Here is a 25793-nt window from a genome sequence, read left to right on the forward strand (position 1 = left end):
ATCTTCGCTTTGGCAGGCCTGAGACCGAGCATGCCCGTGCTAGTCAGGAATAAGCAGCGGCCTGTGAGATGAAGGACCAGGTAGCGATTGAATCGCTCCGCCTTGTCTCGATCGGGCGTCATCGTCTCTGAGACTCCAAACATTGCCTGAACGTTATTGAGATGCCAATCCAAGCGTCCTGTCCCCACAAGGTGCATCCAGCACAGGGAAAAGTAATTGTAGCAAGGTGCTGTGTCATCGCCCCCTAGGGCACCTCCTGTGGCTACGGCTTGGAATCTCGCAGAAAACGTCCATTGGGACACCGCTTGACGACGATAATTGCCGGAAGAACAACCGAACGAACAGTCCTGCTTACAACACTCGGTTCATCAGCTGTACTTGGACGGACTTCTTCGTGTCGTCTTCCTGGTTTATGCAAATCTGGTCGATCTAGAAATAGTTGCAGGTATGTGCTTCCAGCGACTGAAGGGCTCGCAGAGCGTTTGCTAAAGTTCGGGTAATCCGAAGATCGAGTTCGTGCACTTGATGGCAATGTCGCGGGTAGGTTCGCCCCAGCAGTAGCTCAGGGCGTGATATGCCGGATAGTATTCGTCGGCGCTTATATCTTCCTCTGCCAAGCTGACAATAATTTCCTCGTCTGTTGCCTGCTCGATCTTCAGGAGTTGGATTGAAGTTCGTGTCTGGAGCTTTGTGTAGGCGAAGTTGCCTTCTCGCCCTGGACTTCGCACTTCCGCCTTGAATGGTCGCATTTGGAGCCTAGGACATTGTTCTTCCAATTCCAGCTCCGAAAACCCCTCCAGCAAACACACTCCTATCCAGTGTAGGAATAGCCTTACCCCCCATCGGTCTCCTGCGCCATAGTCACCATCGTCGACATAGAAAAGCCTGTGATGATGAGGTGTTCGGTCATGGGCGGGTCGCCGACGTTGCACACAGATGCCGAGCGGCAGCCACCGCAGAGGTCTTTCATGGTGACGCTCTGAAACCGCGAAGGATAAACGCCAGGGCGGCAAGAGCTAAGAGAAATCCCCTCAACCTGCCCATTCCAGTTTCTCATCTTCCTCAAAGGTTAGGGTAAACTCGAGACCGCGATTGAAGTCTCGACATCATCCACGCGACGACTACAGCTCACACCTTGAGGTTAGAATAAGATATCCTGGCCTGACCAGGGAATAGACATCCCTCCAAAAACGGTACGCTTGGGTATTGAATGTGGCTGCTGTGGCGTACTACCTGAGCGATGAATTGGACGACGATTCGTACGTCCCACGCAAGGCTACGCGAGGCCTCGTACTTCTAGCGAAAGCGCGAGCGCCTTGGTGGAAGGCATGATGCAGTGCTAGAGGTGCGTTTTAGCTACCGTGTATGCGTCTTCATAGGGCGATGACACTATATAATGTCGAAGACCTGTGCTCCGACTTCGTTTTCGAATTTATCGAGCCACGCTACGAGCCCCGAGTCGGCTTCTTCGTTGCCCCATATTCTCATAGGCTCCCAGGAGAACGCACCGTATCTTCTATACCGCTTCACATTCTCTGCTCTTTCTTGCTCTACCCGTTTGAGCATAAGGCCCCTGAGTTGGAAAAGCCATGTGCTGGATGTTTGCATGCACTTGGAGCCAACTATTAAAATATACGGTCTCTGCAGGCTCTTTGTAATAGAGCTCGGTGTCCATCCTGATCTCGAGCTGATAGGTATCTATGTATCGTTGGACGTCGAGTCCGTCGGGAGTCCGTAACTCCGAATTCCGCAGTAGGCTAAGTCCGTCAGCCCAGCTCAATACAGTGTCTCCTCGCAAGTGAACGCGTAATATGGGTGCCTTCATGCGCAGGATGCCTTTCTTCAAGGCTCCGAATGGAGCTTGCTCATCGACCAACTCAGCGTCGACACCCAGGACTTCCCAGGTCAATCTATACTGGCCGCAATTTACTTCTTCCTCCTCGGGTACCCATTCGTAGTCTACACGGCACTTGACACTGGTCCATGACCATGAGGGGCCGAGCCAGACGTCTGGTATGGTCGGTTCGGGATCCTGCGTTGACCAAAGCAGATCTCTTGGAAGCATATATAGCCAATGCCCAGCTACGTACTTCATATGCCGGCCTAGGAGCTGTCCCAATCTTGCCGCTATTCCAGATATTGCAAGGACTCTGTCCGCATCTACTGTCAATTTACGGTTTGAGTAGAGTTCGACAATTCGCTCCCAATACCGTTCGATCTCGTCTCGAGGCGCGGAGGGTAGAGGGAATCTGGGAATGTTAAGCAAGCCCTCGTCTGGCAACCAATCCCAGCCATCAGTGTAGTACGGGGAGCCTCCGCTGGAGGTGGTTTGACAGATGAAACGCAGTTGGCGAGGGTGATACTGAAGGATCCGGGTAGAGAGTATACGTTCTTGCAATGCCCAGCCGCGGGCTTCTAAGGGCATTAGTTTAAGCTCTGCGGGGTCATCTTCCGCGCGATTGACTAACCCGACCATACGGGTGCTACCGTCCGAATGTTGCAGTCGTATGCCGGTAATCACCGTATCGTCAGCGCAACGCTCATGTAAAAACCCTTCAGAAGCGGACGCTGCTGTTGCTGCAGCAATCGTAACTATTGCACGACTGTAGATATGTGGCATTTTCGCAATCTCTCGCTGAGCCTCCAGGGCATCGTCTTGTACGATGCAGAGCGAGTCGATCCAAATGAATTCGTAGCCAAGCCCCGCCGTGATCTTAATCGCATCTTGTATAGTCCTAGGTAGCTCGTGGAAGAGCAGCCGACCCCCGGAAGCCCGAAGCCTAGCTTTGGTTGTCTTATGCCTTTGGTCACCGCCCCAGCAATAGCTAAGAGCTACGAAACAACTGGATCCATTGGCGTTCCCAGGAGGCTCAACAAGCTGGAGATCGTAAGTCCCGGGTCGTTTGCGGAGCCAAACGAGCCGCAAAGGTGCTGTAGTCGGTTCCCCACCGGGTTCGTGATTATGCTGGGCGATGCACTCCTCAATCCATGAACGGGCAAGTAGGAAACTTTCCGGGGCGCCGGGTCGAAGGTTGATGCGGCGCCTCCCCGGTACATGGGAGTTACAATTTCCTAGCCTAAGCGTAAGACGCAGCCTAAAAAGAATGGCTGTGTTGAACTCACCAACGTGCTTGTACCCATCGGCTTCCAAAAGGAAAGGCTCATAAAACACATAGGAAGATCCAATGGGCGCATAAGATTTAGTCATCGGTTCAGCCTGAGGATGCAACTGCATCCACAAATCCCACTTGTTCTCTTCGCGATAAAGCCAGTGCTTGTACAGTATTGGAGTGGGAAGAAGGCTTTGCAGTGTCCGTCCCCCTTCTGTATACTTGTTTACCAGCGCAAGAAAGAGCGGGCAACCAGCCTGCGCTGCACATTCGATGTCGTTCAGATCCCACACGGAAGCGGTAGTATTCCTCGCATCAAGCTCATCAAAATCTGTAGGGGCTTCCGGTATTTTCAGCACGAGTCGTTGACAGTATTCGCAAGTGTGAGTCCTCATGTTGCTTAGACGGGGCGTCAGAGTCAGTGTCGGTGAGGCGTAGAAGAGCAGAAGACGGAAAACCGGGCCATCAATTCTCTTGGCGCCCAGTCTTAGCGCAACTTCCTATGCCCAATGGAAGGCGCGACCAGTACGTCTAGGGTAACAAAGTCTCTCCTGATTGCGAGCGACTTCGAAGCAAGGACATAGAAATGATGACGTGCAACCCGGGTAGCGAACATAGAAACACTGCTGGAATGAATAACGCCGAAGCCCAGAACAACCACGCTATGAATCTATCAAAAGAAATCCAAAGGCAGAGACGCCCTGCCTTCCGTTACCACCAGAAGCGCCATCGAACAAATGACGTGCTTAGCCCCGGTGGAATTAGTCATCCTTCTTCAAGTAATTGACCAGGTCAACCATCTCAGCCTGCGACATAGCTGAGCTCATAGCCTTATATGCTTCGTACAGGATCCATAGGGGGAAGACGACCCAGAGCATGTTGAAGAAGAAGAGGTATAGCCAGCTATTTAACGTTAGCAGGAGCTTAGAAGTGTATGCGGAATCGCGCGGTACTGGGATCTCTGAGCGGACGCGAGCCTGCATAACTTTTATGCAGGCCAAAAGCACAGGGTCTATAGGGTGTGTGCATGGAGATGGAGGAGTGTATGCCGGAAGAGATAGCGAATCATGGATGGACAGCGCACTTCTGCTTCCGCTGGTACCCGACCCAATACGATGATATGAGAAGCGACGAACAACAAGCGAAAAAGTAGTCCACTTACAGATACATCCAATTCGACGTGTCCAGATTCGGGCTCCCAGTGAGCCACTCAGGGGCGAAAGTCATCCAGCCTGAGGCGGTGAACCACGTGTCAGCGCATCTGCCACCACCACGAACCCGCCCGCATCCCCGACAACCACGTCTCGGACCCACATGCGCCTTATCCTATTCGTCCCCAAACAAATAAAGCTGAACACATAATAAAGTGAGCAACATACCTCCATAAAGCTCGCCTGTTGCGAGGAGCACCATCCAGAACCACCTCTTCAACACACCCTTCCTCTCCTCCCGTCTCAGCAACTCACAAATCCACAGCGCCAGCGGCGCACCCACGCCCACCGTCAAAATCTCCAAGCTCACCACTGTCAAATCCACCCCACCCCACCTCCGATCCGCCTTCGCATACTCCTGCCACAACCTACTCAGCACGCTCTCCCCATAATTCGCCCCGTACAACCTATCCTCTCGCCCCATCCAATACACATCCGGCGGCGTTAGCAGCCTAATTGACGGATGCCGTCTCGCAGCGACATTAAAACTCGTCGGCAGCCCATAGCTCACAAAGAAGCAGTTGAAAAGATAGCTCCCCTCGAAGAAGAAGTGGATGAGCGCGTCGAACGCGTGCCAGATGAACAGGATGCGCGTTTTGAGCGTCGCGGAGCGGGGGAGGAGGCGGATCGAGACGGCGTACGCGGCGGCGAGGAGGGACACGAAGAAGACGAGCGAGAGGATGGTTGTGGCGTCTATTTCGGGGCCGGAGCGTGGGATGGGCGGGCCTGCGGGGTGTTGGGCTGCGGGCTTCGTCGAGGAAGAGCTGCCCCAGAAGCCAGAGGACGAGGAACTGCGTGCCATTGTCGCACGGGATGTGAGCTTCCTCGGGCGAGGTTACACCGAGCCCAGTGTCACACGGAAAGGCACGAGTCGTGGACGACGCGGGTTTGGGTAAGGTGGTAAAGCGTGGGCGCGAAGAGGAAAGATCGTGAGTCCAATTGTCGTGTGCGGTGTAGCTAAGCTACTGGAATAGGTAGGCGGTGTGCGCTGGACCCTGGACGGCAGAACTCCGGCGGCGTTGGCTTGGGGTCACATGCACAAAAGTTCACGATCCACTCGGCGGCTTCAATTTGCACAAATACCGCACGTGGCCACTTCTTGAAGCCTTCTTTTCTCCTCTCCTCCCCGGACACTCCTACGGACACACACATCATCGGCTCGGTCTCAACGATGCCTATTCTACCAGAGATCAGGTATTGAGGGGTCTAACATTTACCACCTGGGCATGTTATCCAATGTTTTTGCATTTGCTAGGTATTGGTGGCCCGACCATATCGCCCTGCTCAACCGCACGACACTCGAATTTGAAACATCCAGAACACCGCGTCTAACAAAATCGAACGAAACAACATTCTGGACCACCACGAAAAGACACTTCACCATGTACTCGCTCGCATTCTCGGCCTCTCCTATCACCTATCACCTATGTACGAGGAAACGACGGCTCTCTAAAGATAAAAGACTCGAACCGCTTAGAAATGCAGACTAAACCAATAAGCTTTTCCCCTCTCCCGATCGCAACACAGAACGAGGAAGGAGCCGACAGAACGCCTGAAACCTAGAGAGGAGTCGCTCGGTCGCAAAAGATTACAACCAATCCATGGTTCGTCGAAAATCAGGTAGGACATGAAGATATCCGAGCAACTCCGAAAAAGGCCGCCCAAGACGCCGGATAGAAAAAGACATGCAAGAAAAGACCTTCCGGAAAATGCAGCAAGTGGCCGTCCTGGAAAATGCTGGAGAGAAACGCGACACCCATCACCGCCGGATGAGAGACATCAATGAAAACTAATCGCAGGGCCTCTCAACATCGTTCCGTACCGGATTGAAGAAGACTCGTGAGCGTCGGTGACCAGCATCCCAGAGACGTCCGCTCCACTCATCGATAATCAAGTCGGGTCGTAACCGTGTCATCGTGGCCAAGGAAATTCGTACCTCATAGGTCTTCCCCCACGTCGGTTCTGCTGTTGGCTATCAACTCCTAGACACAAGCTTGAGGGGTGTGGCTCGGCTCAGGAAAGATGCCGCCGTGCATGGTGTATCCATACTGGAAGGAAGAGGTTATATGATCCTCAGGACCCGATCCTGTGACTGGGCCGGGAGACGTCGAGCGGGATAAAAAAGGGCTACGAGATGTAGACCTAGAATCGTTGGCACCATCGACCAAGACCGGTATGGCAGGAGACGGAGGGCTGTTCGACGCGGACGATTGATTGCTTCCAGAGCTGTTGTTGATGATATAGTCCGTTGCCCCATCAATATGCGAGTTCTTGGTGGCTGGAGTAGTAGCCTGCGGGGAGCCCTTGGAAGGGGTGCCATACTGGAGGAGCATTAGTGTCCGTCTAGGCCATTTCCGCCGGGGCGTGGAGCACGTACGAAACAAAACTTCTGAATCAACTCATTGTACTCCGCCGATTGCAGGTCGGGCTTCTCGGAAGACAGCTTATCGGGTCGGGTACCAGGAACTGGGGCCGAGGCATTCACGTTTCCTAGAGCAGAGGCTCGGTCGAAGTAACCCTTCCGTGCCTTGTCAGCACCGTTAGGTTTGATGCCGCTGCGGTCACCCAAAGCAGTCTGCGCGTTCGACAATGCTGCCGAAAGCGACGCACCGAAGTCATAGCGGGTAGAGAAGGCTTGGCCTGCACCCTGTCGGCGAGGTGCCTGGTCGGGGAAGATGGTCCCGCGCTTGTTCTTCGGCTTGAGGCGGATGGAGGAGTTGGGTGAATCACCGAAGATGCCTCGACCGGTGCCGAACTCAAACTTCGAGTCGAAACCATGCCCAAAGTCATCGTCGAATGACCCAACCGGCATGGAGCGAGGTCGAGGAGCAGGAGGCGAGTGTCGACTACGAGGGATGGCACGCAGAGTGCTGGTGTTGCTCTTCGCTGCCTTCTGCTTGGTCTTCTTGACGAAGTCGACCTGGTAGTTGATAGAGGCATTGTTATCCCAGAACTCCTGCCCGTTCACCTGATAACGAACACACAGTAGCAGGGTCTTCGACTCCAGGTTCGCTTGGTCAGCCAACTTGATGTTGAAATTGAATCGGTCGTAACCATCATCCTTCTGCTTCTTGCGAACATCGTGATTGTACTCGGCGACGACCTCCGAGGTCGTCTTCCAATAGTCGAGTGTGAATCGAGCAACAACAAATTTGTGGAAGGCAATGTTCGCAACAGCCACATTGCCAACGAGAGTCTTGTTGTCGGAAGCCAAGAAGATGCGTTCGACGCGGACTGGTGCAGTCCGCCGCTCGTAGGTGTCTGCTGTGGGGAAGTTGGCGAGCTTGATCTCCCAGTCTGGCTCCTTGGTGCGGTTGTCATCATGGAAAGGATACTCGCCCTCGCTATCGTAGGTATCAACGGGTGAGGAGCCGGCACTGACGGCAATAGGGCGGTCGACCTGTAGGAAGTGCCTCACTTGCTCGATGTCCTCGTTGAAATGCACGGCCTTCGAATAGGTCGGTGTCCCAGGCATGCTGGACGGCCTTCGGCGGGAGGAAGGCCGCAGGGCTGGCTTCACCAGCTCACCAGACTTCTTGCGAAGGAGCGGCGGTTTTATCCGCAGCTCGTCATCCTCGACGTCGCTATCTTCGGAAGAACTGAGGATAGGCTCCGTATTTAGAGGCGGGACTGCATGCTGGGAAAGGGTTATCTCGCTGGAGGAGCGGGAGTGGGAGATCCTGCGGGCCTCAGCGGAGAGGGACCGAGCGGGGGTAGTGGTCGAGACTGATGAGGCGGTGGTGTTGTTGGGCGTGTCTGCAGCGCCATCGCGGGTGGGTGAGGCTCCTCGCTTGACGTCGATGTGCTGCAGGGCTTCTTGAAGCTCCTTCAGGTTGCCGATGTTCCGTCCTCGCTCCTCGTCGTCGTCGGAAGAATCAGGAGGCGTGGTGACGGCACCTGACGGAATCAGAAGATTGTTTACAGGCGGTGGAGACTGACGGAGGCTACCATGTGAAGACGGCCCATGGCTGCGGTGGGCTTCCGAGGGAGGAACTACGCTGCCGTTTGCCTGACCATTTGCAGTGGTGTTGGAGGAGGCGATCGAGGGCGAGCGTCGGTGCTTGTTCAGGTACGACGTGGACGACACGGAGCGAGGCAGCGCCGGTCTCGAGGCATTGGCGGGCGAGAGCGGATACTGCTCGCTGTAGGAATGGTTGCGGCTGAGGATGGGACTGTTGGGCTTGGAGGTTGCAGGCGACCGCTGGGTGGGCGGCGTGTAAGGCATTCGGTCGAACTTCGCAGGGTCGAGGAAGTTGAGCGAACGAGTTGAGGATTAGGGCGCAACGTGCATTACAAAAGAGAGTATTAAGAGGGGTTTAATGCCTGCGTGCGTCGTCAGAAGTGTGTCTGATGGGGTGCAGGCGGCGAAAAATTGTGTTGAGAAGAGCAGGCGATGGCGACATGCGGCGATTTATCAAGCCCGCTGATTCACCCGCCTGACGAGGAAGTCAAACTCACAGAATAGAAGTGAAAGAGCGGCTCGCAGAAGCAACGCTCTTTGAGGGCGGTCGTAGGTGGAGGGTCGCGACGCTGGCGGGCTTCACAGCTAGCCAAAGCTGTGACGTCGAGGGTCTGCGACGTGCTCGAGGCCGTGAGGGTGCTCGAGACGGGCTCAGCAGGCTCCTTGTGAAAGAGAGCGTGCGAGAAGGCGATGCCGGCGGCTTCCGTGGAGACAGAAGGCTCGCTGGGGGTGCACACCTGGGGGGAAAGGCGCGCGGGTCGAGGCTGCCGTGGGGAGATAACACCGGTGAGGGCCGTTGGGGGTCAAGGCCAGGTCAATGGGCGCTGGCAGGCCTGGTAAATAGGTCAAAGGCTGGCAATGGCCTAGAGAAGGGTTGGGAGGAGGAGGAGAGAGAGTGTTGAGGGCCGGTGGTGCAGATGCGCAGGGCCGCGACTATTGGGGACGGCCGAGCAGCGCTTTTGGAATCGTGCTGAGCCGGGATGGCGATAGAATCGAAGGAGCCTGGGCTGCGCACGGGCCCGCTGCAGCAGAAGCGAGTTAATGGCTTGACCCGCTTGCAGCGACTGCTCCACTCAACAGAACAGGGATTGCGACCAAGGATAGCACCAGCAGGCGGGCCAAGCGGCATCGACCGGCTCGCGGATTCTTGGGACCGTGAGGGCGGAGGACGCGGCGGTACGGCGAGCAACAGCGCGGTGACGAGACTGCCTAGGTCGGGCGTCGATGCCGATGGCGGCCGGAGGAACAACAAAGGACTGCACGCTACTTTGCCTCCGGCGACCGGCTCCTCTGGGTTATCGAGCCATGATTCCACCGTCTGATGAGCCAAACCGCAAACTGGCCAAAAGTCCCGCCGCAGCGATGCCGCTGGGCGACGCAACTCGAAACAGTGGAACAAAGGCCGGCAGCGCCCCCATTCTTCTGTACCTAGGGTACTGCGGTTGTATTGTTACAGTACGGTACGCATCGCAGCTTGCTCGGAGAACTAAGCACGCCGTCAACGGCGGCATCTCGATTATCAACGCGCCATGGGCTGACATGGAAAATAACCCGCCCACCGATAAGGCCACTCTATCCACGCCGATTCAGGCTGGCTCCGCAGATTGCGAGCCTGCTGCGAGCGCGTCGCGTTGCTTTTGCAGGCCGTTGCACGGGCTGGCGAGTGGTGGCCTGTCCGCCACCCAGCTGTGAAGCCACCCACGCGCTGCGGCGCTGGTGACGATGCGGCACGCCCGTGCCAAGTGGTAGCGAGAAATGACATCATGGCGAACAGCAAGCCGCGGGAGGCCGAACGCGAGCAGCGCGCTCCCATCCACGGTGCGCGGCGAGGACTGAAAACTCTTCATTCAATTGCACTGTCGCCGTGCGGGAGATGTGCGCTGGCGGCGCGGTACCTGGATGGCGCCCGCGATAAGGGTGCGGCGGTGCTCGTTGACGCTGCCGCCGCCGCCCTCAGAAAATTTCCCCTCCTTCCTCGACGGCTCGAAACGGGCGAAGATCGATGCCGCTCGAAAAGGCGGTCGGGCATCCGGCCAATCAGGCCGCGCAAGCCACTCGCGCTAAGCCACATCCCTGCCGTGGTTCGAGGTGCCCCCTGCACGCTGTGGGTGCCCCAAGCGAGCCGTCGCCTGTGGTTCGACAGCTCCTCTCGACTAACCTCCGATCACGACTCCGCTCCACCTCAGCGTTTTCTTAGCACCGCTCTACCCACGTACGCACCCCGGCCGCCACGCCGTGGAGCGCGGAGAGCAGCTGGCATCTCCGCCCGTCTCCTTGCATCGCGTCGCGAGACGAGGCTCCTGGGCGAGGTGAAACCCCGTCTCCGCCTGTGCTGCATGCTAACGCTGACTGCAGCACCCATGTCCGCTATGGTATGTTTATGCTGCGCAAGCTCAGACACCTATGTGGCCGGCCCAACTGACGCGACAGGTGTCGTCTTGCGGCGCACGCAGTGAGGGGCTTCATCAGATTTCCCCGCATTGTCAATTCCAGACCTGGTTGATTTCATACATGCAGCTAATGACTCTCGAGACGCGTATAGATACAGGCCAGCGGTATGGCGGTGGACCTTGATGCGTCTTCCAAGTTGCGGGCTGTGAATGCTGCTCCGGTCACGGCACCGCTGGGGCCCGTATTGCGCGCGGCTAGACGATCGTATCTCTGGCCGTGGCCTGATGGGGCATGTTTCGAGTTCGACGCGTTCGGTGGCTGAACCTAAAATTACCCTCATCACGCTCAAGGTGAGCTCACCCGCGAGGCCCCCCAAGACTCAAATACACCATTATCGACATCATTTGTTGGGAGACCTCGTAAGGTTCAAACAACCGCCTTTCGCAAAACACGGAGTCCGGGAAGCCCCTCTTTCATAGAACGGATATGCGGCGGCCTTTTCTGGGCCAGCGAAAACTCGAAATTGCCATGCCTCCAGGGGCAGCCACCAACCGCGAGGCAACTCGAATCGCATTCGCAAGCGAGCGAATTCCACTTCCAAGGCACGCAAAGCAAGATCGAATTGTGCTGCCAAGTTTACCTTCGCGATGCCCCCCGACGAAGCTGGCCCGGGTGGTCCAAGCGTCTTTGGCTCCCCACTTCGCGCTGCCGTCAGACGCTTTTAGGGCTGGCAGAATCTGACCTTCGGCCACTGACATTCAACAGACAGGGGCCGCAATACACCGCCCGCCACTCCTGGCAACCCGCGAGGCCCACCGCCATCGATCTGCCTCCAGAAGTCGATCGCTTCGAACGCATCTGAACGGCTGGCGCCAAGGCGTGCATGAGGCTAATCCGCATCGCGTTCCACTCCGCGAGGCTGTTGCGCCGCGAAAACAACACGGCCGAGGAGAAAGCGCTCGGATGAGACCGTGCCAGTATCACTCCCACGCTTTCATAAAAGCACTGCCTCAACAAAGTCGGGCAACGGGCCCGAAGTTTTCAACTTCCGCGCTTCGCAACGCCTGTCTGGATTCCATGATTGCGGCCCGGAATTATGCAACTCCTCCGACTAAATGCGACAAAAGGGCTTTAAAGCCGGTTTGATTTCTCCGTGGACCATTTTTCGAGTTACGGTGAGCGGCCTGCTCACGTGTGATCAAATTCTACCACAGTGATGGCATTATTACGAGGACATCTGAAGAGCCCGCTCACTGCAAGCAGGATTTAGCGTCTAGCATCAGGCTATTCCTGCTTCAACCGTCGAAATTCTGACTAAACGCCCCTTTAACACGATGTATGGTCACGCAGTCTTTACCGACAAAAGAAAAATACAAAAGGGCTACGAACATTGCACGCGGATGCTCGAAGTCGGTTCGACCCGCGGATCATTTTTTGATGTCTCGCGTCCTCGCCGAATCCCGTCTTGTCGCACCGTTGTCAAGCGAAGCGAGGCTGGCCAGCGCAGAGGCCATGGTTCTCCCGACATCGACATCGCGGGGAAGGCAATCTAGACTCTTGGTTGGCTGGCACCAGTTGGCCCACCACGGGAACATTACTTCACGACGCGGACTTTTGGCTTCATGCGATCTTTAGCAACGTTCAGAGCGCCAAGAGCGCGTCGCGTTCCATTGATCAAGTCTTCCAGGCCAGGCAGTACCGACAAGCGGTAATCGTGGTCAGGGCAGCTTGACCCGAACTAATATCCCGACAGCAGCCACAGGCGTAAGCACGACATTTGATTCGTGCGATGGTCATGGGGACTTTCGCATCTCCACACCTATGGCGATTTCCCCACCCATTCACAAGCAATGCGCCCGTGAGGCTCAGAGAGGCTTTGTTATCCCACGCATGAAGTCTGATCATGAAATGCAGCAGAAGGAATATAACTGCGCGGCTACCTGCCCAGGAAATCTCGAGAGGTTTGTTGAGGAAGCTGACAGGCATAAGCGCGACGAGGTTACGAAGGCAGAGAATCCGGGTTTATCTACTCACACCGCCATTAATCGTCAGAGCTAAAGCCGGGATACCAGGATACCTGCGAATTCGGCCAGCTTGAAAAACCACAGCGAAACACCTACCGCTGGACAGCTCGTTACTAGCGACGCAAATCCCTTTACGCTTTGTGGTCAAGCGCGATTCCACTCCCCACCTACCGATACTAACTTTGGAATCGCCTGTCCAAGAGCTAAATGGCCAAGTAAACATATGCGCCTCGATCCGAGAGGGGCTTCATCGTATCGTTTGGCACTATCAACCCCGCAATAGGTATCCTCAGAGTTCCTGTAGATGAGTTTGAAAGGGGGCCGCCATCTGTCGGCTATGCCTATTGTACCAATCACTATGGATCCGGCTTGAATGACAGCTGTACCTCCCAAGTACCACGGCAGCTTAGGCCTACAAGCGACAACACCGGAACACGCACGTCAGATCTACCAGCACTGGACATTAGAACAACAAGACCACAGGTTCACCTTCCCACTCTGCCACGGTAGATGTCAGTGCCACGCCATGTCTCTCAGCCCAAGGGATTCGATAGCGTCGAAACCGAGGACGTGGTTTACCGCCGTTCGAGGCCACAATCATGTTTCCGCGAATGCCAACTGGCAGTCTAGCCGCCGCATGACCTCCAGCACCAACCCATGGAACGTTTCACCCTTGCCGTCCCGTACTATGTACTCCAATGTTACGGCTCTCGCTCACTGCTTCTGCTTTACTTCTACATATCATGCTGCCGCGCTTTGCTAATTCGAGGTTACGGCCTTCACTCAACTCTCTTAGCATATGGCACGTGTTAGCACTAACGGGTATCTTCAGAACCGTAGCCGCAACCCCACATCTCCGCATTTCAGAAAGGCGTGCTCTACATCACGTAATGACGCACAGCCTCGCATTGGGTTCACGAATGCAGACCCGGTTTTACTGCCCGACCCAGGCCGACCCTCATCGAATATACCCAAAGTCCTAATCAACACGCCTAGTAAATGCCCTGCATCCATCGACCATAGCACCAGTAGTGACGCCGAATCCATTCAATTCAGCGTTCACCGCTTCTATAGAGAAGCAAGCAGAGTAATGTCGACGGTCGGCGACGTGGCTGCCGATCTTGTTGATATTCGTCAGCAATTTTGGGTAGTTCATGCGGTGCCACCATCCACGGCAGAGTCCACGAGAACCGGCGATAAGGCTGCTTTGATAATTTTGCCAACCTCAAGGCGAGGTATAGGGTCCTGGGTGCAATGGCGGGGCAGGGCAGGTCATCTGCACAACACCACAGACCAATTAGTATCGCAGAGCGACCCTACCCGGCCTTCCAGAACCCTTGAGGAGTCTGCAAAGGCGGAGGAAGGCGTCGACAAGGCGCTCAATACGAATTTCGATATCCTCACCCATCGACCGCGATAACAGCCACCGCACCTTTTCGATGATCTCATATCTAATTCGTTGATCCTATCTTTTCGCATTCCCGACTCTCCAGAAGCGCAATATGATTTTCATCAGAGAATCCTCGCGAATCCCCAACCTCCAGTTTGCCATCATCTCACCTGCGGTGCAACCCGCGACGCAGCCTGCACGCCTCGCATCCAATGAGGCGCCCAGACGCAGTCGTCCGCCAACAACGTGCCCAAGCGAATCGCCATGCATGCACGCAACCTGCACGAGCAAATGCACTCGTCCTCAACAAAAATTTCCACTCGGTATCCCTCCATACATACACGACCATCACACGCGGAAAATAATCCGAAAACGGGCTAATTCAAGCTGATGCTGCGCTCTCGCTTGTTCTCAGGGTATGCAATAATCGGCACAGGGATTCCGTCCAGTCCGACGTGGCTTCTCTTGAAGGCCGAGTGTAAGGCCACCGGATGCATCTTGAAGTACTTGAAAGCGGACTTGCGACAAATGCGACTCAGTACGAGGCTTTGCAGCTCCGTGTCTCGGGTGCGGAGATGATGGAAGACTCGAGTGGCCTCTTTTTGAGTCAGTTCGCTGCACGTGCGATGTTGTGCTGAGGCTCCACTGTTACGAGAAGCTGCGGGGAGTCGCAGAGGTTCTGGAACCTCTTGTCACTTCTTGTCACTGCTGCACTCAACGTCCAAACATCAGGTCATACACCACGAGAGCGGCTGCGATACGAGCACAGTGACATTGTCATTGCTATTTGCGAAGAATTGACAAGAGCAAATTTGAGGTGTCAAACCCGGCGTTTGTGTGCCGAACGCCAGGTGCAATATGCGCCACCATTTCGTCGCGGGCTTCCTGGGGGAGTTCGATATATCGAAACGGTCTGGCACGGTGGCGAGCTGCTCAACAACGACTCTGCGCGACAGCTTATCCGATGTTACATTCGCTCGCTTCTAAGAAAACTTTTTCTCCGCCAGCACAACTCCAGCTCCACACGTGGACTGACGGTGCACATTCCGCCCTTCTCTTTCACGCTCTGTACCTAGGAATGTATCCATTTCCGTTACACATTCCATCTGGGCAAGATCTACTACAGTGCTCGTCAAGCGCAACATTCGGAGACGCCAAGACCGGCGTCCGGGGGGTGCCTGGCTCTCGCTTGTCAGTGTGGAGAACCAGTGGCGCTTAGGCTCGGCTCTAACGCCGCTCTAGTGTAGCGCGTTGCGTTATCTGCACGGCCACATGCTGCTTTTAGCAACGCACACAGCTTCCGACGCGTGCCCTGGGCTGCTGAGGATTGAGGAGTGCAGATGCGACGCGTCGAGTGAATGAACGGTCCTGTGGCTGCGATGCGCAAAGGGTCCCCGCATGCGGCGGCTTGAGTCTATTTTCTGGGTCCCATCCTCATTTGCGTGGAATGAGATCGTACGGTTCAGGAGAAGGATGGTGTATCGGGAAGGAGGTAAGCGCCCGGACCCCTCTCTTCATTCAACTCAATTCCGTTGAGCAAGCCCCGTCGGAGAGATGCAAATTCTTACAAAGACTTTCTTGGGTGTGGCTTGCCTCTACAATAATACACCATCCGAATATCAATGCCCTAGCTGCGAATCCGTCAACAGCAAAGCGATACTCTTTGTAATGCCGCGTAGCCACACGATCCCAGTCCAGGGCCCTCCTCAACCGTCTCGAGACAGCACGAGATGGAGGTGGCTCCACCACCTCGATTCGTCGACGCACCCCAGCCCGCCCATGAAATGGAAGGGTAGGCCCTGCCTAGTCTATCTGCGGGCCGTTTTGGGACCATATCTATCACGGACTAGGGCCAGGCTGCCTCGAGTTGAGATGCATGGAGGGATTGATAGGCAGACGGCGTAGAGTTTAGATTTGTAATAGTGGAGTGACGCATTATTGGCTATGAGGGGTAAGCGTTTGAGAGTCTGCAGATGGGGCGGAAGCTGGAGGGATAAGCATTATACGATGCGAGGGAGTTTTGTTGGCTGATTGCGTAGCTGCAGGGAGGCGTCTGTGCGTATGCGTTCTGATGCATCTGCATGGGGACGCCTGATTGATATGGGAGAGTAACTACTGCAGGGTGAGAGATGGTGATGATGGTGGAGTGAAGGATTCATGTCGGTGGAGTGAGATTAGCGAGCGTTGCTGACACTGCCAGATTCGTGACGAAGGGGTTCTGCGGCTTCAAGTCTAACTTTGAAACGACGAGGCTCGAAGGTTGGACCCTGAGATGCACAGCGGGGACAAGCAGAAGCAGGTCTGTCTATCAGGGTCTGAGACTGACCAGCCTGTTCAAGGTGCGGCTTCCGACGCGGGATATGATGATCAGGGTCTCAGGCGGCCGATAGCGCCCTCGCGGCTCATAAGGTTACTTCTCCCAGCCATATCGCCACATGTCAAACTCGAAAAGGCAGTGGTTGAGTTCGAAGCATCTATCCACTCCACGGCGTCTCGCTCGCCCCTCCAATGCGCGTCACTGCAAACCAAACCCGGAGCCGCGTCCCACATGTCAACAAACTCCAACCGCCCATTGAAATGTGGGTCTGGAGAAAAATTGGATCTTGCCTCCCGCTCCACAGAGCAGCGTACGGAGATACTGTACAGTACACGGCTTTCAGCACCCCGGGGGTGGGGAGAACAGTGGAGCCTTGCCCGCGCGTAGGTAAGACATCCGTTACGGATGCAGGATGCAGAGCAGCTGTCGCCCACCCTTCCACCCGCCATTCTCCTACGCAAAAGCCCGCTCTCGCCTCGCCTCGCCTCGCCTGCCACAGCAGAAAAACCGCGGCTCCACTCCATCCGCGGCCTCAGCTTGGCGAGGCCAATCCGCACGCGGAAACTCACTGGCCAAGATGAAGGGTCTGACTTCCCGCAAACGCTATCCCTGCGGCGCGAACGAACGCATGCCAGGCGAGCAGTTTCTCCACAGTGCTTGGTTGGCAGAGCAGAACAGAGCGCTTGATGAGGCGGCTCGAACGAGTCTGTCCGCGGGGCAATACTGCAGTAGCACGCCTGTCTAGAATCAAGTCCCTGCACCGGCGAGCCCCTCCCGAACAGTCCCCGAGGACGGGAATGCAGTGCTGAATGCGGAATTGCAGCGCGTGCTGCCGCGGTGTTGAGAGCGTCCAGAGCGGTGACCTACTAGCATCGCGTAAGAGGACGAGGTTGAGGAGGCGTTGCTGCGATGTGATGTGCTGTGCTGTGGCGAGCGATGGACTGGGCCGGCAGAGTAGGTGCAGTAGGTGGCAGCAGCTGTTGCGGGGAAACTGTGGGCCGCGACGAGAGATGCGGATCTTTACGAGAGCAGGTGCTGGGGCTGTCGTCTTCTTCACATGTCGAACATCCAGCGCCCGGCAAGATAGTCTTGCCCCTTTGGGATGAGACGAGCGGTGCTGGAGACCGTTTTCCGGTCAGAAGAGGTAGTGGTGAGTTGCTTTACTGGTTGTGGTGATAGATACGTGCTAGAAGACAGACGGGTGGGGGACTTCGATTTCGAACCTTACAGCTGCTGGAGGTCTCCATTGGGAAGCGGTGATGGGTCCGTATTGGCCAGGTTAAGCTCTGTTCACTGGCCGAGGACCACTAGTTACGCGCCTAGTAAACTAATGATCAGCCGTATCACTAACACCAGCAGCAGGTTTACGAAGGCGCAGGCATATGAAGGCACAGGGGCATCGCTGCTCGAGGTCGACCGCGCCGCATGTGGAAGCTCTACTGAGGTAGCGTAGCGGTGACATGGTGTAATGACGGCGGAATTGGGCCAAGCCCCCCTTCAGAGAATGTGAGATGCTGACGGTAAGGTACAATCCTGCAGACGGGGAAGAGATATGCGAAGACGTGTTGGTGTGGGAGCTCGAGGTTGACCACCTCAGTTCTTGATAGCGGTACGACGGCATGATAGAACAAGCTCTCGTCGAGAGTGTATACGGGCTTAAGGTGTGCTGACGGTACGCCACATTGCTGATAACGGTAAGAGATATATGAAGACAGATTGCCGTAGGAGCATACGCAGGTAAGATGTTGATGGGTAAATGATAAGGGGAGTTGTGAGGTGGTATTGCAGAGGCGAGCTTCACTTAACGGAGGTGCTACTGTTCCATTCAGCCCTGCTTGCCAATCCTTCTCTCCACCCTCCCGAGATCATCACCACTCTCTTTGTGCACCCCCTCTCCAGCTGCGTTTCTCCGCTCTCATTGTCGCCGACTTTTCGATATCCTTCTTTCTTTAAGAAAAGCTTCCCGTCAATCGTTTCGCCTATACTAGATCCTGCCATCGTCGCACGGGGGCGTCTGTAATCGTCGGGTTTCCGCCAGTGTTTGGACCCAGTTCGCACGGATTCTTGCCGGTGACGGGCGTCGGCTGGAAGAGCGAATCGCACTAGAAGAGTTAGTTGATCAGAAGTTCCCTTCAAGCTTGGAGAGAAGAGCACACATACCGAGCGCGTAGGAGACGGGCAACCGAAATTCGCTGAAGTCCAACAAACGTACGAGTGCAGTTCTTCGAAGTTGCATCGCTGGGGTTTCTCGTTAGCTTTTTCGCTTCTTCACGTCCTTCTCATTCCGTCATTCTATCTCCGCTTCTTCATCGCTCCAAGTTCTTGCTCCGTCTCCCGTTCACTTCCAAGACTGGAGATTCCCGTTGGAGACTCACCTGCAGCGCATCGGTAGCCCAGCACGGATACGCAACCGTCGCAAGTGCTGGGCAATCACAGCTCTTCGAGAAGATGGGAATAGGCTCCCAATGGCTCTTCCTCCGCCGCGTGCTCGTAGAATTCAATGCCACCTCGCCCGTCGGGAGTGCCGAGGGAACCGTTACTGGAATATTGAGAGAAGTGGACAAGGGGATCGGCAGAGTCGGATCCGCGATCGTGATGGCGAATGTCGGTGACGGCTCCGCCACAGAGGTTTCGACATCAGGATCCTCTTCCTGCGGGTACGGCACTGCTACCGCCAACGCGGCCAAGGCGAAGAGGGACAGCGATATGGAGACACGCATCGTTTCGTCTGTGGAGACCAAGAAAGGTCAAGAACAGCTCAAGACGGCGAAAGAGAGGCACAAGCGCGAGGTACAGAGGGGACAAGCGCTTTTGACAGCAGCCCCAAATACCGAGATTGAGCTCGTTGTTCATTGCAGTCTAGCCAGTGCTTTCTCAGTCACCTTGCTGCCTTTCCGCGTGGAACTGCCGCGGCATTTCGTATGCTTCCCATGCTAGCATACTCTTTTCCTCCATTCACAACGCGTCGGAGCGCCGCGGACCCAGCTTCTCACGCGGACGGTAGGCAGGAAACAGGTGCGTGATGCTATCGCGATTACTCGAAAGAGGTAGTGATGATCAATTCCAAACGGCGGGGAGCTATTCATAGGCGTTCCTGAATATCAGCAATTGAGGAAACGCATGAAGCCGTGGTGGTGATGCTATATCGTGATTAAGGGCTGGTGGTGTTGGGGTAGCTGATTGGCGGGGCTGTGAATTGCTCAATCTGGGGCTCGTATGGGGAACCAAATTGCTGAAGCGAGCGCCGGTATAGCAGCCCCCTCTCCTCTAAAATTATTGCCTTCCTCAGAATGGATAAAAGGCAACAAAGGTCGGAGTCTCCTTTGTTGATCATTCGATTGCTGCGGCAACCACCAACCGGTTCCGCGAAGCGAAAGCGAGGGCTTATCGTCATGCATCGTATCGAAATGCCGAGAATCCCAGCTGCGTGGCGCGACACTGCAAGATGCTGCCCAGTTGATTGCGCAGTGTGCGTCGTCAGTCTGTATGTCATAACTCCGATATTACTCCCTGCCCCAACATCCCACATGCGTAGTAACCCGTAACATTACGCCCGCAAAAGCGCTCATTAGGACCCTAAGGAGAAGCGCCCGCTGTGGCGCAGGATTAGCATTTCGCATAGCACGGTCGCCGATGCTTGGCCTCCAATCCCATGGCTTGCTCCCAACATGTGAAGATCCGTTGATCACGGCACGGCGCCTACGGTACGGACGGGGCTGCAACGTTTGGCGCGTCCTTGTCATCGTCTTGGGAAATCAGGGTCCTCGCTTTGCAGGGTCTGCCACCCGGGGCGGGGCGCTGAAAAGGTGGAAATAAGGGGGGTTTTCTTTCCCGGCGAGCAGACCCAGCGAATTATGATATCAGGTGAGGCGGATGTTGGTGTGCTGATAATGCGGTTGTGCCGGAACGCGTGGGTAGGTGCAGGCTACGTCAGACAGCGAACCGGTATTGTGGAGAATGGAGAGTGCCGTTGAAGGCCGAGAACGGGTCTTGCATGAGGGAGGGAGGCGGAAGTTGAGGGGTGCTGATAAGAAGGGGGCGGTGTGCGAGGGCGAGGTACGAGGAGGTACTTGGGGGGACATGGCGGCTTTGGCTTTCGCCTCCTCCGTGGATGAGTTAGACTACCCCTCCGGATTTGCGCTCCGCAAACTTGGTCCGTAGGCGGAGAGCAGTTGTAGGTCGTGCTAGCGGCGCGTTAGCACGCTCTGATCAGCCTCGACCTTTTTGTTGAGAGTGTGGAGAGGGTTAATGATAGCCAGCCGATGAAGGAGGGTGGGCAGCTTGGGGGGGAGTAGGAGAAAGCAGCTTGGGCAGGAAGAGCGAGAGACGTCCGAAGATCGGTGGGAGGGGATGGGGTGAGTAAGCACGTCATGTGATTGGGCGGCGGACCTCGGGAGCTCGGGCCCATGACGAAAGCTTCGCTGCGTCAGAGCTCCGAGAGCTCTGCGACCCTCGTTCAAACCTCACCTCAATCCAATAAACGAACCCCTCACACCTTCCTCGTAAGCCCAATCCCTCCCCTCAACCCAGCCACCATGCACCCCGCAATATGTGAACTCTAACAAACCCGACGCAGCATAATCCTTCCTTACAATGGCACCCTCACGGGCCCTCCTCCTGCACCGCATAGCAACCAACGCCTCCGCGCACCTCCCCCCTCCTCCTCACCGCGCCCTCTCCACAGCAGCTTACGCAGCACGTCCTCCTCGCCGATCAGGCCGCCGCCAAACAGCCCTATATCCACGCCCGCCCTCACGCCATGTTTTCCCCGCATCAGAGCCCGCTTCTCGCTCGTACTCGGCGGCCCCGGCCTCCGCGCCCGAACCCCCGGACTACCTCAACGAGCGCGAATTACACATCTTCAACAAGATAAGGGCGGAGCTGGAGCCGGTGAAGCTGGAGGTACGCCATGCTATGCAATTTCTTGCTTTTGGTAGACTGGGACTGCGATAACACTTTCGGGAGGCGTCCCGGGCCAATCAGCAACACCACCGCAGAGGGGGCTTGCGCAGATACGATGCGCGTGCTTGCAGGGTGCTGCGTAGGAAGGCGTGCGTTAGAAGCGAGAAGGCTGACTTTTTGCGTGTGCGCTACAGGTCCAGGATATCAGTGGCGGGTGCGGGAGCATGTATGGGATTGAGATTGAGAGCGAGAAGTTTAGGGGGTTGAGCGTTATTAGGCAGCATAAGTTGGTGAATGAGGTGTTGAAGGAGGAGATTAAGGGGTGGCATGGGGTGCAGTTGAGGACGAAGGCTGCGTGAGGAGATGGGGTGGAGGTGGGTTATGTATGTGAGGTGGGTTATGTATGTGAGGTGGGTTATGTATGTGAGGTGGGTGTAGGATATGTGTACGCTTGGGCAGATAAGGAGGCAGGGCGGGAATTGCTGGAATGGGGAGATGCTGTGTGAGTGTTGTATATATGAAGCGCCGCGAGCATGAGTGTAATATAGTGTTGAGGTTCAATGGAATGACGCCGTAGATCCGTTACTATTCTAAGCCACTCTTCTGGACTTAAATGTTGTTATAATCTTCGTGGTTTCGTGGCCTGGCGCAGCTGGCTCTATTGGTGAATGCCTCACAGACTCGCCGCAATCCTGACGCTAACCTTCTCTTTACGTTCTTCCCGGCTGTGGAAAGTACAATCCATATGCTGTCTGTGCGCTTGATATGATAGGGATCCGTCCCCACTCCCTTCCAAAGGGGTAGATGCGGACGAGAAGCGGCCGAAGTAAAGCTTTCCCCGGAACTGAAGTGTACTTCGTGAAAGAGAACATAGACGACGGTCTAAAAGTTCTCGCTTCATTCAAGAGGAAGAGATCCGTTCGCTATCTACGCCATAGCGATCTCTACCGCTCGACGCCCCGGCTTGACGCCACGTAAACTGCACCTCAGACGTGTCCGTCGAAGTATCACAGCAAAACCAGCCAGCTCTCCCTACCCCCCACCTACACTTCCACAAATTCCCACTCCGGCCGTACTTCCATCCTCCGCCTTCTCGCCCTCAACTCTTCAATCCCCGCCAGGACAGCCCACTCGCCGCCGTTCCCTTTCCTCTCCTCCTCCAGCTGGCTCTTCTTATACAGCCGCAACCACACCGCCTCCGGACTCCTTCTCTCCAAAGCTTTTCTCACATTGGCGTCCCCGAGAACAGGATCCAGCATATCGAGAATCTCGTCGAAGTACTTTTCCTGGACGCCGACGTGTTGCGAGACGGCGCAGAGCAGGCGCACGAGCGCGTCCCAGATCATGCGTGTAGGCGCGTCGACGTAGAGCTCCGGGCGTGAGAGTGTGAGATCGTCGTCGATGGGGTGTGCTTTCGTTAGGCTTGTTGAGGTGGGGGAGATGAGGAGGCTGGTGGGTTTCCCCCTGCTTTTCACGAAACGGTTATCGGTCCGTTTCACTGTCCGTCGGTGTATCGCCTTGAGTAGACTCCATGCTGCCTCGATACGACTCTTCATGAAGTTCCCCGCATGCTCGCACATCAGCGCTACGATATCCAGCGCATTCGCTACGACGTACGCTTCAGGGTCTTCTAGACGCGGAACTAGGACCGGCCAGAGCGTGTTGATGAGCGGGAGGAAGGAGTTCTCGTGTTTGGCGAGGGCGGGGATGGTGGTGTGCAGGAGGGAGAGGAGGGATGTGCGGAGGGACGGCGAGGAGGAGGTTAGGTAGTGTTGGGTTAGTTCGGAGATTTTGAGGAGGATGGTAAAGATGTGGGGGGCGGGTGGGGGAGGTTCTTTAGATGGGGTGTCGTCGGCGGGTTGGTCTTCATCTTGGGTTAGTTCCTCGTTTTCACTCTTTTTTGGGTCGCCCCATGGCTGGCGAGGGAATGAGCCTTTGGGGAGTTCTTCATCTCGTTTTAGCGCTTTTGCTTCTTGCTTCTTGACTGTTTCGAGGATCTCGAGCATATAGGCGATTTCGTCTCGCTTCTGTTCCTTTGTACTCTGGTCTTCGGCGGCAGTGATGGCAAGTTGTGGCGCCTTGACTCCTTCTTCCGTCATCCCTTTCAGCACTGCAAATAGAAGCTCGACCAGCCTCGGATAACCGTGGTATCTTTCCAAAGCGCCGAATATACTGCCCACCAGATCGTCCAGGTAGGGTAATAGTGAGGGACCGCATAGCCTCATCATCATAAGAAGGACCTGGGGCGCTTGGGGCGAGACGTCGCCGTAGCTGAGCTTCAGACCGACGGTGTTGACGATGTAATCGACATTTGCTATGACCATCTCGCTTGCGCTTTCATATGCGCAGGACTCAGCCATGATGTTGAGGCAAGTGATTGCATGGTTTCGCAGCCCAGGGTTAGGGCTCCCGAGATGATGGAGGACTGGATACAGAGTCTCGCCTAGCTCGGCCCGGAAGTCGGCTTTGTGCCTCATGGCCTGCAAGGCTATGACTTCCAAGGCTAATGCTTGGAAGTGCCAATGCGGGACAGTATCGGCGCCTTGCAGACCGAGTGTATCAAGCGAGTGAGAGTATAGGTTGTCGAGCACTTCTTCTTGTGGATTGGAGCCTCCCAGGTCGATAAAATCATCGATGGCGGGATTGCTGGTCATGATATCCCTGACGAGATTGACCGCGATCCAAAAGCTCGCTAACCGCTTCTCTTGACTTCCTATGTCCACACCATTGACCAACTCTTGTGCAACCGTAATTGCGGTATCTGACTTGGCAAGTTCTCCGATGAGGAGTCTGAACTCAGCCATCATATCTTCCTGGCCTTTGAAACGAAGCCGTAAGGGTTCGAAAGATGTAGACGTCGCCTGGCCGAGCACAAGCTCCTTTCCGAGAGCCGCGGCCGACGTTACTTCGACAAGAGACTCTGCCCCTTTGGAGTCGTTGAAAATTGCCGAAACACCATCGCGGAGATTCTCCGCCAGAAGATCGTCTACCATAACTTGGTCTTCCTTGAGCAATCGAAGCGTAACTGAGATCTGATGAATGATTTGGCGTCGGCCTGTGTCGTCCTTTGATTGCATCAGCCTGGGCAACGAGATAACCCAACCATGGAGGCTTTCCCGCAGGAGTCCGGAGAGCTTTTGATTAGTGGCGAGCAGGATCTTCAAGTGCGTCTCTACTGCATCCTCAGGCCCCGCGCGCCCCGCGAGGGTCACCATGGTCTCGATGACCATGCTCACACACTCGCTGAGGGAGATTCGGCAATCTTGGACGACGGTGAGGCATAGGTTCAGCAGCGCTTGCCGAACTTCTGGCTTGTCATGGTTTCGCAGCTTGAGGACGTTTGCTAGTGCGATCTTGATTTGGGAGGCTGTGGCGTGTAACCAAGACGCAGAACGTATGACTTTGTTCTTATCCTGTGGGTCTTCTTGAGTTGTTTGAGATAGGCTCTTCGTCTCGCGATCGCTTAACAGACGAAGAAATAACGAAGTCATTGACTTCAAGCCGTGTTCGAGAACCCGAAAGCTTGCGCGGTTGCTGCTGCTCGGGGTTAACACCTTGGTCAGGGATGATACCATCCGTGGGAGAAAGCTGGCAAGTGCATCTTTGTCATCGATAGCTGTGATGAGCGCCGTTATGGCAGCAAGAGCTTGAAGCTTGACCCCGTTCGAGTTGCTGTCGGTGAGGCTGTCGAGAGTTACAAGCACTGCCTCTCCGAGCGCGGGAATATTTGCTGTTGCAGTAAGGGCTTGTCTTCCTTGAGGAATGCGAGAGATGTGGAGCAGAAGCTCCGCCAGGCATTTGAGAGCCGTTGTTTGGAGCTCTTCAGAAGTACCGGGTATTCCGTTCTCAGCGGAAGAGGGCTTGGCCATGAAGGTGAGGAGGATGAGGAGCTGGCCGGAGAGTTCAGGGGCAAGGCCGCCTCCCCAGCCTGCTCTTAGAAGAATGGAAATGCATTCGAGGCAGAGTTCCAGAGCTCGAACAGGTACCGTTCGAGACATCCGAAGGACCTGTGATATAGGCACAAAGACATACTCGGCAAGCCGTGCATCCAGAGCGACGGGATTAGCGGACACGCTTTGAAGGGTGCTCAGAAGTTGAGCCAGAGAGTCCACCAACTCTGTCCGGGCGGTAGGCTTTTGAGCAAAACTGGCCGTGACCTGAAGCAGTTTGACGCATGCTGGTTTCAACTACATGGTCTATCAGCTGAATCATATAAAGCATGGGAATGATGGCGTACCCGTGAAAACGCTTGCTGCCTTTCCATGTCGATGGATCAGCAGGCTATTGGTCCCATTTAAGAAGGTTGCGGCGCCATATAGAAAGCATTTATGGCCGTCAAACTAAGCCAAAGTATAAATGGCGGAAGCGTTGCCTCGACCGAGGCAGCTTTGTTGCCAGGGAGAGATAGGATCGGGTGAGGCCCGGAAGATAGGTGAGACGAAAGAGGAAGTGCTGTTAGCTCACGTACCTATAGTAGTTATATCTTG

At 55.5% G+C, this 25793-nt stretch overlaps 9 protein-coding genes across 9 annotated transcripts; 3 read left to right on the forward strand and 6 right to left on the reverse strand.

The window, feature by feature from the left end:
- Positions 1–1516: 1516 nt before the first annotated feature.
- BU26DRAFT_565866 (HET-domain-containing protein) lies at positions 1517–3505 on the reverse strand (the record flags this gene model as incomplete). The annotated part of the gene is made up of 2 exons (XM_033833443.1): positions 1517–3072; positions 3124–3505. 2 exons carry the CDS (start codon positions 3503–3505, stop codon positions 1517–1519), a joined length of 1938 nt encoding a protein of 645 aa, XP_033683476.1.
- Positions 3506–3564: 59 nt separating this feature from the next.
- BU26DRAFT_541113 (Emopamil-binding protein) lies at positions 3565–5473 on the reverse strand (the record flags this gene model as incomplete). The annotated part of the gene is made up of 4 exons (XM_033831582.1): positions 3565–4013; positions 4273–4342; positions 4490–5047; positions 5410–5473. 4 exons carry the CDS (start codon positions 5471–5473, stop codon positions 3872–3874), a joined length of 834 nt encoding a protein of 277 aa, XP_033683477.1. The 3' UTR covers positions 3565–3871.
- Positions 5474–6303: 830 nt separating this feature from the next.
- BU26DRAFT_428527 (carbohydrate-binding module family 21 protein) lies at positions 6304–8546 on the reverse strand (the record flags this gene model as incomplete). Its single annotated transcript, XM_033823790.1, has 2 exons — positions 6304–6642; positions 6699–8546. The coding sequence occupies 2 exons, from the start codon at positions 8544–8546 to the stop codon at positions 6304–6306; spliced, it is 2187 nt and encodes a 728-aa protein (XP_033683478.1).
- A 4319-nt stretch (positions 8547–12865) lies between these two features.
- BU26DRAFT_335669 (uncharacterized protein) lies at positions 12866–13655 on the forward strand. The gene is made up of 2 exons (XM_033822242.1): positions 12866–13466; positions 13530–13655. Exon 1 carries the CDS (start codon positions 13071–13073, stop codon positions 13458–13460), a length of 390 nt encoding a protein of 129 aa, XP_033683479.1. The 5' UTR covers positions 12866–13070; the 3' UTR covers positions 13461–13466; positions 13530–13655.
- Positions 13079–14297, forward strand: BU26DRAFT_335829 (uncharacterized protein). Its single transcript, XM_033822247.1, has one exon. It carries the CDS (start codon positions 13497–13499, stop codon positions 14115–14117), a length of 621 nt encoding a protein of 206 aa, XP_033683480.1. The 5' UTR covers positions 13079–13496; the 3' UTR covers positions 14118–14297.
- A 2053-nt stretch (positions 14298–16350) lies between these two features.
- On the reverse strand, positions 16351–17217 carry BU26DRAFT_335711 (uncharacterized protein). Its single transcript, XM_033822244.1, has one exon. It carries the CDS (start codon positions 16926–16928, stop codon positions 16455–16457), a length of 474 nt encoding a protein of 157 aa, XP_033683481.1. The 5' UTR covers positions 16929–17217; the 3' UTR covers positions 16351–16454.
- Positions 17218–18120: 903 nt separating this feature from the next.
- On the reverse strand, positions 18121–19339 carry BU26DRAFT_335728 (uncharacterized protein). The gene is made up of 3 exons (XM_033822245.1): positions 18780–19339; positions 18565–18642; positions 18121–18506 (listed from the first exon to the last, which is right to left on the reverse strand). Exons 1-3 carry the CDS (start codon positions 19122–19124, stop codon positions 18384–18386), a joined length of 546 nt encoding a protein of 181 aa, XP_033683482.1. The 5' UTR covers positions 19125–19339; the 3' UTR covers positions 18121–18383.
- Positions 19340–20671: 1332 nt separating this feature from the next.
- On the forward strand, positions 20672–21919 carry BU26DRAFT_335787 (bola-like protein). The gene is made up of 4 exons (XM_033822246.1): positions 20672–20759; positions 20981–21306; positions 21501–21680; positions 21717–21919. The coding sequence occupies exons 2-3, from the start codon at positions 20998–21000 to the stop codon at positions 21663–21665; spliced, it is 474 nt and encodes a 157-aa protein (XP_033683483.1). The 5' UTR covers positions 20672–20759; positions 20981–20997; the 3' UTR covers positions 21666–21680; positions 21717–21919.
- Position 21920: 1 nt separating this feature from the next.
- On the reverse strand, positions 21921–25665 carry BU26DRAFT_335704 (ARM repeat-containing protein). The gene is made up of 2 exons (XM_033822243.1): positions 25544–25665; positions 21921–25493 (listed from the first exon to the last, which is right to left on the reverse strand). Exons 1-2 carry the CDS (start codon positions 25568–25570, stop codon positions 22350–22352), a joined length of 3171 nt encoding a protein of 1056 aa, XP_033683484.1. The 5' UTR covers positions 25571–25665; the 3' UTR covers positions 21921–22349.
- Positions 25666–25793: the final 128 nt, after the last annotated feature.

The sequence above is a fragment of the Trematosphaeria pertusa genome (genome assembly GCF_010094035.1).
Source record: "Trematosphaeria pertusa strain CBS 122368 unplaced genomic scaffold BU26scaffold_8, whole genome shotgun sequence".
Lineage (NCBI taxonomy): Eukaryota > Fungi > Ascomycota > Dothideomycetes > Pleosporales > Trematosphaeriaceae > Trematosphaeria > Trematosphaeria pertusa.

What these genes read in the sequence shown, in the direction of transcription:
- BU26DRAFT_335728 (XM_033822245.1), bottom strand. Translation starts at nt 19,124, where the DNA reads ATGCGTGTCTCCATATCGCTGTCCCTCTTCGCCTTGGCCGCGTTGGCG. An exon ending in GGGCTACCGATGCGCTGCAG is followed by an intron (nt 18,643 to 18,779) that starts GTGAGTCTCCAA and finishes GAGAAACCCCAG; the next exon opens with CGATGCAACTTCGAAGAACT. An exon ending in GCCCGTCTCCTACGCGCTCG is followed by an intron (nt 18,507 to 18,564) that starts GTATGTGTGCTC and finishes TAACTCTTCTAG; the next exon opens with TGCGATTCGCTCTTCCAGCC.
- BU26DRAFT_335669 (XM_033822242.1), top strand. Translation starts at nt 13,071, where the DNA reads ATGACAGCTGTACCTCCCAAGTACCACGGCAGCTTAGGCCTACAAGCG.
- BU26DRAFT_335704 (XM_033822243.1), bottom strand. Translation starts at nt 25,570, where the DNA reads ATGGAAAGGCAGCAAGCGTTTTCACGG. An exon ending in GGCAGCAAGCGTTTTCACGG is followed by an intron (nt 25,494 to 25,543) that starts GTACGCCATCAT and finishes TAGACCATGTAG; the next exon opens with TTGAAACCAGCATGCGTCAA.
- BU26DRAFT_335711 (XM_033822244.1), bottom strand. Translation starts at nt 16,928, where the DNA reads ATGGAGTGGAGCCGCGGTTTTTCTGCTGTGGCAGGCGAGGCGAGGCGA.
- BU26DRAFT_335829 (XM_033822247.1), top strand. Translation starts at nt 13,497, where the DNA reads ATGGCACGTGTTAGCACTAACGGGTATCTTCAGAACCGTAGCCGCAAC.
- BU26DRAFT_335787 (XM_033822246.1), top strand. Translation starts at nt 20,998, where the DNA reads ATGGCACCCTCACGGGCCCTCCTCCTGCACCGCATAGCAACCAACGCC. An exon ending in TGGAGCCGGTGAAGCTGGAG is followed by an intron (nt 21,307 to 21,500) that starts GTACGCCATGCT and finishes TGTGCGCTACAG; the next exon opens with GTCCAGGATATCAGTGGCGG.